Source organism: Eupeodes corollae, chromosome 2 (genome assembly GCF_945859685.1).
Source record: "Eupeodes corollae chromosome 2, idEupCoro1.1, whole genome shotgun sequence".
NCBI lineage: Eukaryota > Metazoa > Arthropoda > Insecta > Diptera > Syrphidae > Eupeodes > Eupeodes corollae.
The window spans coordinates 34,248,410-34,263,586 of record NC_079148.1 but is presented as its reverse complement, the minus strand read 5'-3'; the positions used below and the strand labels follow the sequence as shown (position 1 = coordinate 34,263,586).

Here is a 15,177-nt window from a genome sequence, read left to right as displayed (position 1 = left end):
GACAAAACGTCACCATGCTATAACTTTGAGGTAGTTAAGGACTTTGTCTACCTAGGCACCGCTATTAATACAGACAACGACACCAGCGCTGAAATCAAACGAAGAATAACTCGCAAATCGCTGCTTCTTTGGACTTAGAAGGCAATTGAGAAGTAAAGTCCTCTCTTGAGCATCTAAAATCACCATTTATAAGACACTCATCATCCCGGTTCTCATTTATGGCGCTGAGGACTGGACCCTGTCAAAGAAAGATGAGAGCGTCTTAGGATGCTTCGAAAGAAAAATTCTTCGGGTGATTTACGGTCCAGTACGCATAGATGGAGAATGGAGGAGAAGATATAATGACGAACTGTACGGGCTGTACAGCGACACTGACCTAGTTAGCAGAATTAAAGTCCAACGGCTTAAATGGCTAGGTCATGTAGAGCAAATGGACATGCACACTCCAGCCCGGAAGGTCTTCGAATCCAATTCCGAGGGACGGTGCAGTATAGGAAGGCCATGACTCAGGTGACACACCCAGGTGGGAGAGGACCTGAAACACTTGGCGTGCGAAACTGGAGACAGCTAGCTAGGGACCGAGCTGGCTGGAGACGCATGATGGTTGAGGCCCAGGTCCGCCCGGACTGTAGCGCCACCTTAAGTAAGTAAGCCTATGCCCAATTGATCTCTATATAACTGATTTGTATTAGTGAAAATTTTTAAGAAATTCCAATTATTTAGTTCAATAATTAAACGTATAAAATAATTTAATGTATTTTTTTTCTCTTTAACTTATACAAAATAAAATCTTAAAAAAAGTTTTTCATTGAAATTTAAACAAATTCAGATCGATAAAGCTTATCTCCGATGAAAAGAGTCATACGCAACATTGCGTCTGGCGCAGTAATTATATATGTTCTGTGTGCATCGGTAAATTCATTACCTTCACCTGAAAATATAAATAAAACCGAATTTAATTTAGTAGAAGAAAAAAAGGAAAAATAATCATTCTGGTACCATTTTTGTACTTACACTGTTCAAGTTCTTGAAATTTTGTGAATAATCCAACCGGACGTGGTTTAAAACTTTTTAACTCTATGATTTTCAGTTCAGACAAAACTTCCAAAAGGTACATTATGTCAGCAGCATGCATTTGTTTATACCGTAAGCAAACTGCATGAACAGTACAGCCACCTTGGGAAGAACATTCGATTAATATGCTAGCCAGCCATTTATCAAGAACACGTCGATTTAACGATCCATTCACGCGAATCCATGGGCATGGCTTAAGAACAAGTAATTGATCTTTTGGACTAAAAATCAAAAAAAAAAGAAAACAATGATTTTAAAAACTGAAAAGAAACAAAATCTTAAACTTACTTTTGGTTGTCTAGTGAAGAAGTCGTAGTTTCTTTATGATCTCCAAAACGTACAACTGGTTTTGGTTTTCGTCGTCCTTCTTCATTGACTCTACTTTGTTTAGCCACCGATGATGATGACTCTTCTTCATCACTCAAACCATCATCGTTATCATCGGGTTTTCGCTTTTGAGCTGGTCGTGATGCATTCGGAATAAGTCTACCCATCGATTCGCGTTCTAAACGCTTAATATGCCGCGTCTGGATGACCCATGGACGAATGTGATTTTTTTGTACATAAACAAAAGTTGAAACACCAGCTCTTAAAACGAGAAAGTGTTTACGGAGAAGTTTTGTAGCCTTTGTTAGAAATTCAACATCAGGAAAACGTTTCTAAAATTCAGAAAAAAATAATATAAACCCGATTTTTGGAGAAAAAATTAAAATGTTTGTACTACCAAAAGATCAGAAGCAGGAGCGCCGAGGTCAAAGGACTCTATGAAATCATGAATTCTTACAACTTCATCTTGTTCCTCGTCGGTATATCCAATTTCACTCATTAATGTTCTGAGTGTGGTTAGATTATTTTGGGTATACTTCCAGCATGCATCCCTAGAAATATAATTTGCAGTCATATAATGGAAAATTTTGTATTGGGTAAATAAATCAATTTATTTTTGAATGAAATCTGTCAAACTGCTAATTATCTTATTTTTCTTGTTCCATTGGATAAATTAAATAAATGATTTTTGACTTAAAATCAAATTCACAAATATAACGGGGTTTTCCCTGTCCAGACAACTCCGTTCTTTGAACATAAACTTCAAGCTAGGAACTTTACTTATTCTTTTATCATAAATCATAGAGGAATAAAGTTTAGCTTTCAGTTTAACGAACAATTTTGATTATTTAGCTGTCATTTTGACATAAGTGGAATTGTGCAGGTTTTTAGTACCTGATTGGCCAGCTGGCAAAAAATTACCTTCCAATTAGGGCAACTTTAATGGAAATTTGACTGGAAAGTTAGTTCACAAAAATCTCCCTAATTACAAGTCAAAATGACAGTTGATAATGTTTTTTCATTGAACACAAAGCTGAACTTTATTATTTATTTTCTGCAAAACTTTATTTTATGCTTTCTGTAAAGGTTTGCTTGTCAATTTGGAAAAGAAATAAGTAATATTTTTTTACAATACAAAATCCATTTTTTTAACTTGCTTGAGGAGTGTTTTGTAGACAATAAAATGTTAAGTAGTTTTTGTACTATGAACTTGCAGTAGAGGTTTGTGAAGTAAGGTTCTGAATTTGAAATTTATGACACTTGAAAAACTAACTAGTTGCCTTGGTCAAAATGTACTTTTAAAGAATGTAGTTGACTGCAAATGAAGGCCCTTATGTTGTCTGAACCTGGTCATTGACTTGATAGTTAAGGAGATTGGGCAGGTTCATACGACATAAGGGACTTGAAAGTTAACAATTTTTTAGTATATTTAGTGGAAAGTTGACTGGGAAGTTAGTCAGGACAAATCTATTTAACTATCAAAATGACAATTGATCATGTTTTTTCATTCAACTGAAGGCTGAACTTTATTTTTCTGATTTATTTATTTCCTGCACAACTTCATTTAATTCTATCTGTAAAAGGGTTCCTTGTCAATTTGGAAAACAAATAACTAATATTTCTTTACAAATTGTGATGAACTCTTAGTTTGCCTGATAAGTGTTTTGTAGACGATAATTTTGTTGGTACTTTTTGTACTATGAACTTAAAGTAGATGTTTAAGAAGTAAAGTTCTGAATTCGAAATTCATGACACTTGATAAACTAACAAGTTGCTTTGGTTAAATATTACGATCAAAGAATGAAGTTGACTGCAAATCAAGTTCCTTATGGCTGAATCACATACACGCTTCAGCTTCGGCTTCGCCTGACGTTTACGAGTTCAGCCATAGGAATTCAATGCATGCTATCACAATGGAGCTTCGACCTCACGTTTCGTTTGACAATCGTAAGGAAAAGAACGTAATGTGACTTCAAACGGAAGCTCTAGTTCAATTATCTGAACATTTGCTTTGTCTGACAGCTCATCAGCTGTAAAAAAATGTCAACAAACAAAATATTTGCTCTTTGGAGGGATGAAATAATAGAAATGTCATTCAAAGCAACCTCGAAGCGGGCCTAACGTAACGCAGACGAAGCCGAAGCTGAAGCGTGTATGTGTTTCAGCCATTATGTTGCTTGAACCTGCCCATTTTTTTAACTAAGTTAGGTTATAGTGGCTGTCCAAGATGGAAACGGACACACTTAGGCCAGTTTAATGGCCCATTGTGATACCACATAAATGTTAAGGCTTCGTCCCAAGCTCAATGGAACCAGTTTGAGCCTCTTACGAAACGTGAGAGGCAGATTATGCTAATATGATTTAGATCGTTTAGATCTTTGAAGAGGAATTCTCCTAGGTAATTCATTCGTTTTCGAGCCAGAGCAGGGCATGTGCAGAGAAGATGAAGAACTGTTTCTTCCTCTTCCTCGTCCATACAGCTTCTGCAAAAGTCATTTAAGAATACGCCTAGTCTCGTGGCGTGCTTTCCTATTAGACAGTGTCCGGTTATGACACCTATTATCGATCTTATATGCGATCTGTTTAGGGAGAGCAAGCACCCTGAACGTTTTAAATCCAGTGTTGGCCAGATGTTTTTTGTGACTTGACACGTGGTAATGTTGTTCCACCTGGTGCCTGCCCTCCTCACAGCGTCTTGCATTAGCAGCAGTTTACAAGTAGCGATTGATATGCCAGTACTTGCCAAACGTGGTAGGATGGGCTGTACTGTACCGTTCCTGGCGAGTTCATCTGCCTTACAGTTATCTGGAATGTCTCTATGGCCCGGCACCCAGCAAAGGTGAATATTAAACTGTTGTGCCATCTCCATTAGAGATAATCGACAGTTATGGACTGCTATAGAGTTTGTAGAGACAGAGTCCAGAGTTTTGATAGCGGCCCGGCTATCTGAGAAAATACGGATATCAGATGTTGATATCACGTTTTCTTTAAGCCAGGACAAGACTTCCTTTATCGCCAAAAGTTCCGCCTGGAACATGCTACAATGATTGGGAAGGCGGAATGGGAGACTTAAGAGTCGTTCAGAGTACACATCTCCATCAACCTCTTTTGTATAAAAATGCATTGACTCATCCTCCAAGAATGTCCTATCCTCCCAAAAAGATCTGAGAGGTATAGAAATCTGGAAATTTCTGTCGAATTGCAGTTGGGGGATGGTGTAGTCTGTGTGCTTTGGAATTGATTCTACATAAATATCTAAGAATCACGGAGTGGCCAATGTTGTTGTTAGTCCACTGCGACGAAGCTTTGAGTCGGATAGCAAAACTTGAAGCTATTTGTTTGCTAAATATGTCAAGAGGTATCCAGTGCCGCAAATGGGGTCTTGCGAAGCGATCCGCTTATACATAGACAAGCTGAATGTTGGACTTTTTTTCTTAACTAAGTTTCCAGTCAATTTTCCAATAAAGTATTAAGGCAACTTTATTGGAATTTTTACTGGAAAGTAGAAAACTTGCCTTACTTTAAAGTCCCTTATGGCGTCTGAATCTGCTCGTTTACACAAGCGAGTGCGTTTAAAAAGTTAATAAAATAAATATAAATAGAACAAAATGCTTATTAACCCATGTTCACCCTATAAAAGGCTCGTTATCAAAAGTAAATTATGCAACATTATTAAATACATTGAATATTTGTGACTTACAAAATAAAATAAAAATTCAACTTACTCAACAATTCGTTCGAGAATCTTTTCCCTCAGCAAAGCAGTTTCCATCAACATCTCAGGCATCATGGTGTCCTTGAATTTAGCCTTTGGCATTTGTTCACTCTCAGGCGATGCATGTATTTTGAGCGTTGGCAAATTAACAACAAAAACATCTTGAGCTCTAGCGACTTTTTCGTCTTTATTCAGTTCGGGTTCATGTTCATCGTTTAACGGCATCTCATCGCATGTCTCTAGAATATCCTTGCAAACCTCTACTAAATCCAATGGTTTTTTCTTCAAACCAATCGAACCAAAGTCCTTAGAGTCTTCTTTGGCCAAATGGTTTTTCATGAATGTTCGATAATTTTCAAAAATTGCCATAATATTTTCGACACAAAGTGTAGTGGTATTGTTTTTACATTCGACACCATTCATATCGATGTCTTCGCTTATGCCCAGGAGCATATTTTCTCGATTTTTAACAATTGTCTCGATGGCTTGTAAATAGTCTTGACTTTTCATAACACACTCAGCAGAGAAGGGACATAAGTTCACATCCTCTTTGTCTTCGTTTTCATCTTCGTCCTCGTTTTGTTTATCCTTTTCTTTGGGTTGTTCTACAATCAACTTACTAAAGTTAATGTCCACTGATCGATTTAGTTTTCCCAAAAAACAAAAGAAATGTATCTGCACACAGTCCATTTTAGCGATTACATCAAAGGGATTATAGTTGAGCTTGTGTTTGACGTTGCCTGCTTTGAACTTCACCCTTGTTGCCAGTTCGCCGAGAGAATCAAAATGTTTGGAATATTCTGTTTGAGGGGCATTCTCGAGGATGTTATGAAAATGATCCATGATTTTCTGCGTTTGACTTGTGCTCGATTGCTGGGCCATGGGATCGATGGTGAGCATATTGTTCGGAGTATTGATGTCCACAACAATTGCCTTGTGCCAGAGAAGTTCTGCCATAAAGAACAACTGTCCCGAATGTGGTGATTTTATTACAACTGCTTCTGGCTCACTATTATATATCTGCTTTGTTGCTTGGTTAAAGAATGCGTATAACATGTCCAGCACAACGTAGGGGAATCTCAGGAACATCAAACTCATTCGGTACTTGTTGGAGAAAACAAATGAAGGACCCGTTAGTTGAGTGGTGTAGGTGTGAGTTTGGGATTTCTTCCGAGACACCACCAATCCGTCCATGCGAGCAATCTTAAATGCAGTGTGAAGCACTTCCTCGGAGTATGTCTTGAAGATGTCAAAGATCTGCAAGTTATACTGCGTCTTGTCCCGCACACAACTCAAAGAACTGTGCAGGACATTGTTTATAGTGGCAAGTTGCAGGTCAACTCTTGTGGCAGGATTGAAGTACAGCAGAGACTTTTCGTCCATAAGAGGAGTACACTCACGGTATTTTTTGTAGAATTCCGTCAGTGTGTCGGGAAAGTTGCTTCTGTGATGAGGATCGTCTTGTCTTTGTTGGGCCTGCAACACACCAAAGGCGTACAAAAAGTGCACCGCAAGGGCATTCTGAAAGTCCGTCTTAACCGGATAGAGTTCTTTCAAGTCGCGAAAGAATGTTTCAGGATCATAACGATCGGTGAGGTGTTCATTTGTTTGCATGGCATGTAACCATTGCGGTAGTTCAGGCAAATGGCGATTAGTTTTGACCATAAAGTGAATCCTACGATGGCAGGCTTGTGTGGTCTTGTTGTAGATGCCACACTGCAAGCGAATGATGTCTCGAGCAATTTTGGCCACATCGCGAAGATTTAAATGAACAACTGGAACGCCAAGGAAGAGGAATGTTGCCCTTGCCATTTTTAAGATGAGATCCTCCTTGTGACACCAGCGAGCTCGCAGGGAGCGCATCTGCCTGATCGCATCTCGATCAATGGAATCGGCCGGGAATTTTGGTTTTGGTTTGACCGAAACAATTTTCTTTCGTTTGACCACTTTTCCCGATGAGGTTGTTGCTAGGCGAGTAGTCACCTTCTTTACGCTAGATTTCTTTATCATAGTCTCATCGGCTAGCTTGGACATCTTCGTCCTCATGTACTTAGTACTCTGTTTTTTGAGTTTCTGAGCTGCTGCTGCTACCGCAGCGGTGTGCTTGTTATTCACCAGCCAAGTCCAATTGCGTTGGAACGACGAATATAGACCCGAGGCTAGACCACCTGCTCCGAGACCATCGCCCGGTGGAACTCCCGTATCCCGAAGTGGAGCCTCTTCGAAATTCGTCACTGCCGAGACAATGTCATACAAAGCAAGACGTCGTTTTTTGTAAACGTGTTTTGCACCAGGCTCCACAATGTTCTTATGGACAAAGCCCAACTTTGTGATGAGACAGATCTTATGCAAACAGTTCCAGTACTGTTTGATGTCACTCATTTTTTTGAAATTAAAATCTATCTTCGTGTATTCTCGGTCACCGTTAATTGTCAAATAGCCTGGTTCTGAGGGTGTAGTATCGACGACTGTCGCCTTTCGATTCAAATAGACCCAAATTTGCAACGGGTCTTTGCCTTTCTTGTCCGTGACTTGAACCAATCCCATAAATTGCAGAATTAGCATGATGTTGCATAGGATTCTTGACAATCGACCACGATTAATCAGACCTTGCAAGGCCAATGGCAAATGTTTGATTATGTAATGCTGTCGAACAGGATGAGTTAAGTATTCCATCGCTTCCTTGTCCACAGTCGGAGGGACGTGGATGATCTTACTCAACAGCGAGAAGGGCATTCTTTCGACGACATCCGGAAAAGATATCCAACCAGCGGGCTTATCTTTATAAGTGGGCAAGGGTGTAATGAATGTCTTCCAATTGAGACTGTCTCTGTAGGGATAAATGTGATCCTCTACCATGCTGTTATAAAGTTCTGTTGGGTTGATATTGGGCTCTGATTCAACCCACGTTGACAGGAAACTCTCCGTCAATGGCAAGGGTTCTCGATTAGAATGCAAATCATTGGACACGTAAAACATAAACTCGTGCAAAAACCGAGCAGTAAGGAATTTCGGCGATTTCTGTGGACCCATAGGAATAATGCCCACTCGCTCCACTTTTGGCTTCGCCAACTCCCCGCTTCTCGGCGGTAAAGCACGACATTTCCTCTCTTCCAAAAATAAGAACATTGCATTTTTGAGTTTGAGAATTTCCTGTTGCATGATATTGTGATCAATTGTGATCTTGGGATGAGTAACATATCGATACAGGCGAGCGTTATCTTCCAATCGTAGTGATATTTCGAACATATTGACAATTTTATGCTGTTGCAGACGTGCGATTATTCTGTAAATTGATTTATTGCATATTTCATCTTTGTATCCGGCTTCTTGTTCGCATTTGATTATTTCCAAACGTAGCTGCGTCAATTGAATGATGCAGCGTTCATCGACTAAATTGACGATTTTTTGCTGACGTTCGACTTGTTTCACTGTGACATCACGCGGAGTGGGTTTGAATTTATTAATAAACTCTTTGATGCTGGATGTTATTTGCTGGATGTCTTTTGGTGGTTGATCAGGCTCAGGTGGAAGTTTCTATAAAGAATTAAGGATGAAATAATGTTAATTTTCCCCCAAAACTATTCTAGGGAATTGTGGAATTTTCAGTACTAAGCTTTTTATAATGCGTGCTGCTGTTTACTCATTTCTTGAGATAAAAATACAACATGGCAGTAGTTTTGTCTAAGGATCTAATATTCTATAACCAGAATGATTGTTTTTAACTTACCGGTTCGTCACTGCATTTTAAATTCTTTGTGATGTTATCGCGGTCTTCCTTGACTTTCTTAACAGAATTTGCACAGCTAACAGCTACAATCCTGAAAAATATGCACATTGGTTTTGAATTATTGAATTTTCAAATACTGAGAAAGACAGAGAATGATCAAGTCAAGGGTTAGAACAACTAAAGAAGAATATTTTCTATACTTCCGAAAAGTACGATACAAAAGTTTTATGGGGTAACTCATGGACATTCTTAAAAGCTGAGGTATCTTGGTTAAACTCTTCAAGGGTGAGTTTTGGAATGAATATGGCAAAATGAGATTAGCAAAAACATAATACATGCTGTGATCCTGAAAGGGGCTAGAACACCGACGTCTCTGTCAAAACGTCACCATCGACAGAAGCAACTTTTAGGTTATTAAGGACTTTGTCTATTTTGGCTAACTAATGTTTCTTCGGACAATGACAAGATCGGATGAAAGAACCTTTGGTCAGTTGGAGAGAAAGGTTATTCACGTGAGCTACGGTCCCATATGTAAATATGGTGACAGGAGGAAAGATGGAATGGATAAAAGTCCAAAGCCTGTAATGTCTGGTCATGTAGAGAGCATGGAAATCGGAGTCTTCTAATCCTCGCTCCACGCACAAATGAAAATTGACCTCATATAAACTGAAGTGTGTAACTGGAGACACGTAGCTAGGGACCAAGCTAGATTGAGGAGTTTGTTGGGTGAAGCCATAGTCCACACAGGACTGTAGCACCACTTTATGTAAAGTAAGTAAGTGTAGTCGATTAAAATAAAATAAACAAAGAGTGAGGGAAATATCATTACGACGATGTTAGTGTGATTTAAATGAATCAATGTCAATTGATTGCCACTAATCGTTTATGACTTAGTATACAGTTCAAGGGAGTTAGGAAAGATACACCTTTGAAAAAAGATTGAATTACGTTTTTTACTAGTGATTTTAGGGATTTTTGCTTTTTTAAGCATGTTGTTTACATAAGACAAAGTCCATGTATAGAAAATTGTGGTAATCCTTTTTATGTAAGGATTAATAAATAAATACCAACCTAACAAACTTTTGGTCTGTAATACACTTTGAAAACAAAATAAGTTCCTATTTTAGGCCATATGAAAAAAGATGCCAAAAAACTTACATATTCGTTCTTTGTCGACCCATATCCTTACAATAAGTTGTGACAATTTTTTGTTGAATAGCTTTTTTCAAAGCTTGTCGAACATTTAAATGATTTGTAGATAAATTTGCACACAATTGTGATTGACTGCAACCTTCACTGCCGTACTTTTCAATAGCACGATAAATTTCCTCTGAAAGTGGCATATCAACATAAGCATGTTTATAGTCATAGAAATCTAAAACAACAACAAAAAGAAAAACAGTGTTAGAAGTAAAACATATAATACACAACTTTTTATATTTACAAACCATTATTCTGTTCTTTTTCTTCTATTACTTCGTCATCGTTAAAAATTTCATCTTCTGATAAACCAGGATTTTTTAATTTCACACAAAGTACTTCACGGTCTCCACTTGCTTTGGAACTTTGTTTGACATCGGGCAATTCCTTAGCAAGGACATTCTTTAAAAAAAGAGAACAAATTTACAAAAAATAAGAAAGGAGATGTGGATGCAAAATCTTACAGAAATATCGAAGAATTTCTTAAAGAAATGTGTTGTTTGGATTTTCTTTATCATTGCGTGATTTTCCGGCGGGAACATGTGCCTGAGACTGCACATAGACATTCTTTGATTTGGAGTGTGTCTCAAGGCGAAAAACATCTTCTCGATCACGGCCGTAAATGCAGTTTTGTTTTGAGAATAGAAACGTGATAGATTCAAAAGACTAGAACCGACTAAACGATCAGCACGTTTCTCTGTGTAACTTTGTCTTACAACCAAACCAAGGCGAATTAGTTTATTCCTAGAAAAGTTCCAAAAAATCATTTTGTTTTCTGAATACTATTAACAATGTTTTATTTACCTTATGTAAAAGCCAATTGCAGAATCTTTGCAACAATGCAGGATTGAGAACTTTCCGGCTGTGGAGATGCCATTTTTACGGGAACGTCCAATGAACTCGAGTACACAATATTGGATTGAGGTAATTTCTGTTGGTGTACTTATGTGTGATGGAATGAGGCAACTGTAACGAAGTTTTTGGGTGCCAACTATAACAAAACTATCACCCCATTTTTGTTCGATTTCTTTTAAAGTCATGTGTTTGATCTCATCGAAGGCAATTGCTTTGCGGGTGTCGTAATTCTCACATGATCCCATTATTTCTCCATCGGTTATTGGTACACATTTGTACAAATTGAAAGGACACTCCATCTACATTTGATGAATTATAAGATATCATTCGATATTTGAAATAAGTATTGAGACTTACCAATGTTAAAGGCAGACCATAGTCGGGGTCGGTTTGGGCAAATCGGTTCCATAGTTTTAACTTCTCTCGTGGTTGGGGTAGTTCATAGAAAATTAAGTAGTCATGTGCTTGAATCAAAACATTCCACACTTGCATTTGGAATCTATCAAGAAGTGGTAGTGGAAGTTGCATACTATCTGAGAGTCTTGTCCATAATCCTTGAGAGTTTCCGAATAATAATATTAACTAATTTGTGGTTTGAAGCAAAAACAATGTGGAAACTTACCAGAAATTGTTATTCCTTCTAGTCCTTCAAGTCCAATTTCATCGAGGATCATTGAAGCTAATGTTCTTGATTGTTCAAATGCCATTTTTTGTAACGAATTCTTATAGCTTCATGAATAGAATTTAAAATTATATTTTATTTCGTTGATATTGTTTATTTTTGGTCATTTCATATTTTCTTATGTTTGGCTTTGGCTTGATAAATTGTCAAAAACAGCTGTTGTTATTGTTTTCCAAAGGAAGTGGAAGCATTCACTCGATAAATTAGAAGGTAAAGAGCAAACTTTGTTACCGACACTATAAGGCTGATTATACACGGGTGCTCACAAAATAATTTTGTGACTGGCTATGATGGTGCTTATATGAACAAAAATCGTAAATCTAAGGACTCAGTTTGCGACAGTAAAGGCTAAAAAATAATACAACTTGCTGATGCGTATGACTGCCGTGTTTTGAATGGGAGCTGTGCAGGAGATTTAGAGGGAGAACTTACATTTATTCGAGGATCATCTTGTTCGGTTATTGATTATTGCGCTATAGCTGGAAAATGGAATCATCTGTTGGAAGACTTTAAAGTTGGAGCGGAGATTTTTTCTGATCATATGCCATTGGAAATCACATTTTCTTGTACTGCAAGTTTAAACCAGGAGAACATAAGGCGTTTAGGACTTTTACTGAAACTTGTTTGGAAGGAAGGAATTCGCGAAAGCTATCAGCACAACCTAAATGCAAATCTTGAAAATCTGAAAATGCTTAATAGCCCAGTTGATACTGAAACCTTAACGGAAATCATAAAGAAAGCTATCCCGCCTAGTAAATTACCAAGTGGCGACATTTTATTTAAACAAAAACTTTTGAGATCAAATAAATATAATTCCAATATTTTCAAAGTACTCTATAACGAAGCCAACAAAGATTTTAAACGAATTTGATAAAAAGGCAGCATATGAACAACAAAATATAACTGTGATAAACAATACGAGATCTTCAGCTGAGTTTTGGAAAATGCGGCCCCTATGTTTCTAGATGAAAATTTGGATGCATTTTTTTCTCTTCAAGATGTTCAGGAAGCTATAAACAACTCAAAGATAAATAAAGCCCCGGGAAATGACCGAATCCCATTTGAATTTTATAAAAATTCAACAAACGAGTTTATGAAATTACTAACCGTGGAGTTCAACCGAATCTTCGAAACAGCTGAAGTTCCCGAAAGTTTTAAAAAAATTTTCTTATACAAAAGACTTAGTCAATGGGTGCAAGAAAAGAAAATTCTAACAGAATTCCAAGCTGGGTTTAGAAAGGGTTATTCCACAATTGACCAAATTTTTGCACTTACCAACATAGCTGATGCCTATAAAATTAAAAAGAAAAAATTGTATGCATTTTTGTGGACTTTCGTGCAGCATTTGACACAATATCAGAAGCACTATTTTATAAACTCTTTATAATGGGAGTATCAACCAAATTTATACGCATTTTGAGAGCATTGTACGAAAATAATGTGGCTTTTGTGTGGGATGGAGATCTTACATCTGAAGAATTTGAAACTTCAATGGGCGTTAAACAGGGGTGTATACTAAGTGCCCTACTCTTCATATTGTATCTTAATGATGTAACGGATTCTGTTAAAGGTGGTATAAACTTCAACGGCGTAACAATTCCAGTTTTAATGTATGCGGACGACTGATTCTGTGGATGGGCTTCAGCGAATGATTAACAGACTCAACATATATTGTAAAACTTGGAATTTAACAGTTAACCTGGAGAAATCCAAAATTATGGTGTTCAGAGACGGTGGCGGTCGATATTCTTGCTTGGAAAAGTGGAAGTTCAATGGAGAAGATGTGGAGATAGTACGCAAATACAAATATCGTGGTATGATGATATCGGCGAACTTAAATGTAAATATACATCTCGATGAAAAACTATCAGATGCTAAACCAGCAATTTCATCGATTTGGGGTCGCTGCATTAGTAACAATTACGTGTCGCACAGTGCAAAACAAACAGTATTTCGTTCAACCGCAGCTTCAGTCCTTCTTTACGGAGCACAGGTTTGGGGATACAGAACATATGAATCTGTCGAAAAATTTCTTAGTTTTTTTTAAAGAGGATGTTCCGTTTGCCGAAAAACACTCCAAATTATATGTTGTATATTGAAACTGGTATTCCCGCTATGTTTTTGTATACACTAGAATTGCACTTTAATTATGTTATCAAAGTTTTAGAGATGGAAGAAACTAGAATACCAAACATAGTAATGAGAAATATTATTCAAACGGGTGGAAGTATTTGCAATGTGTGGATAAAAATTGCATCAGAGTGTGGAGTAGATTTAGATATCCAGACAAATGAACAACCTTCCTATCTAAGAGAGAAATTCAACTTTTTGTTAGGTAAATTCGGTAGAATATTATACGATAGATACACTGAAGATGCTGGAGCTACAAAAAACTTTGTTTTCATTTGTTAAAAACATCATTGCAACATTTGGCTCAACTTTAAATTACCAAAAGATATTTGAATCGATTTTCAATTTTTACCAACTTTGAGTAATGTTTTTTTTTAGATTTTTATTTTTTATTAAAAAACTGTGAATTCGATTTTTCTCAAAATTTTATCAGATGTCAAAAACATTATTATCCGTTGTACAAAATTGTTTTGGAGATGAAATCATATTTTAGTCGTAAAATTTTGGAGGTTACACATTTTTTTTCATTTTTTTTTGATTTAAAAAAAAACCGTTAAATGGATTTTTTTCAAAAAATATATTTCTTTGGTATCACGTTACAATATTATATATACAATTTAATTCAAGACTCTAACGTTTTTGGTTCGTAAGATATTTAGGGTTAACCAAAATGTTCACCTTTTTTCAAACTGCTATGGTAAAAAAACTACCGACGCAATTTTCTTGAGAGCCCTTTCTGCCTTATTATCTATATAACAAAATTTATTTGAAATCGATATCTCTTCTGGTTCTTGAGCTATGCGGACGACGAAAAAACGTCGCGAACGTACAGACGCTAAGACATCTTTCTAAAAATCTTTTATTTCGACTCTAGGGACCTTGAAACGTCGAGAAATGTCAAAATTTTCAATTTGACAAATCGGACCCATTACAATAACTTCCTATGGGAAGTTAAAAATCAAAAGGAAATTCGTGCTGCAGTAATGGAAAGTCGCCCCAAACATTTTGAGTATTAAATTAATTTATTATGAACGTATTTCTAAATAATAAATGTAGTTAATAGTTTACAAAAAATTGAGAAAACAGCAACAGTCTTATTTTAGAGAATGCGTAAGATTCCAATACCTAAAAACGACTTCTTTTTAATGCAGAAGTCAGGATTTTAGCGAATACAAAGATTTACATTTATTCTTTATTTTTAAATTTTGTTGCTATATTACATTTTGTACGTTTTGTCAGACCTTTTTCCAAGAATTTAATTTAAATTTCCTTTTGATTGTGAGGTTAATGGAACTAATTTCAATATTTTTCATAGGTTTTTACTATAAAGAATTATAATTATTATGTAAGAACACTGTTTAACAAATTATAGCCACATTTTGTGAAACTCATGAGTATGTTTATTATGTTATCCATTTAACATCATGTAATAATAAAAATGAAATAATGAATGAAAAAGTTAGT

The 15,177-nt window shown here is 36.6% G+C and overlaps 1 protein-coding gene across 1 annotated transcript; it reads right to left on the bottom strand.

The window, feature by feature from the left end:
• Positions 1-731: 731 nt before the first annotated feature.
• On the bottom strand, positions 732-11,721 carry LOC129945877 (general transcription factor 3C polypeptide 1). Its single transcript, XM_056055827.1, has 12 exons — positions 11,524-11,721; positions 11,259-11,455; positions 10,851-11,200; positions 10,511-10,790; positions 10,295-10,448; positions 10,005-10,221; positions 8,847-8,937; positions 5,127-8,653; positions 1,799-1,952; positions 1,363-1,733; positions 1,015-1,295; positions 732-931 (listed from the first exon to the last, which is right to left on the bottom strand). The coding sequence occupies exons 1-12, from the start codon at positions 11,606-11,608 to the stop codon at positions 816-818; spliced, it is 5,823 nt and encodes a 1,940-aa protein (XP_055911802.1). The 5' UTR covers positions 11,609-11,721; the 3' UTR covers positions 732-815.
• Between the last annotated feature and the right edge of the window lie 3,456 nt (positions 11,722-15,177).

Coding starts and splice junctions, on each gene's coding strand:
- LOC129945877 (XM_056055827.1), bottom strand. CDS start 11,608: ATGGCATTTGAACAATCAAGAACATTAGCTTCAATGATCCTCGATGAA. Junction 8,938..10,004: donor GGTCGACAAAGAACGAATAT/GTAAGTTTTTTG, acceptor CATATTTTTCAG/GATTGTAGCTGTTAGCTGTG. Junction 8,654..8,846: donor TAAAATGCAGTGACGAACCG/GTAAGTTAAAAA, acceptor AATTCTTTATAG/AAACTTCCACCTGAGCCTGA.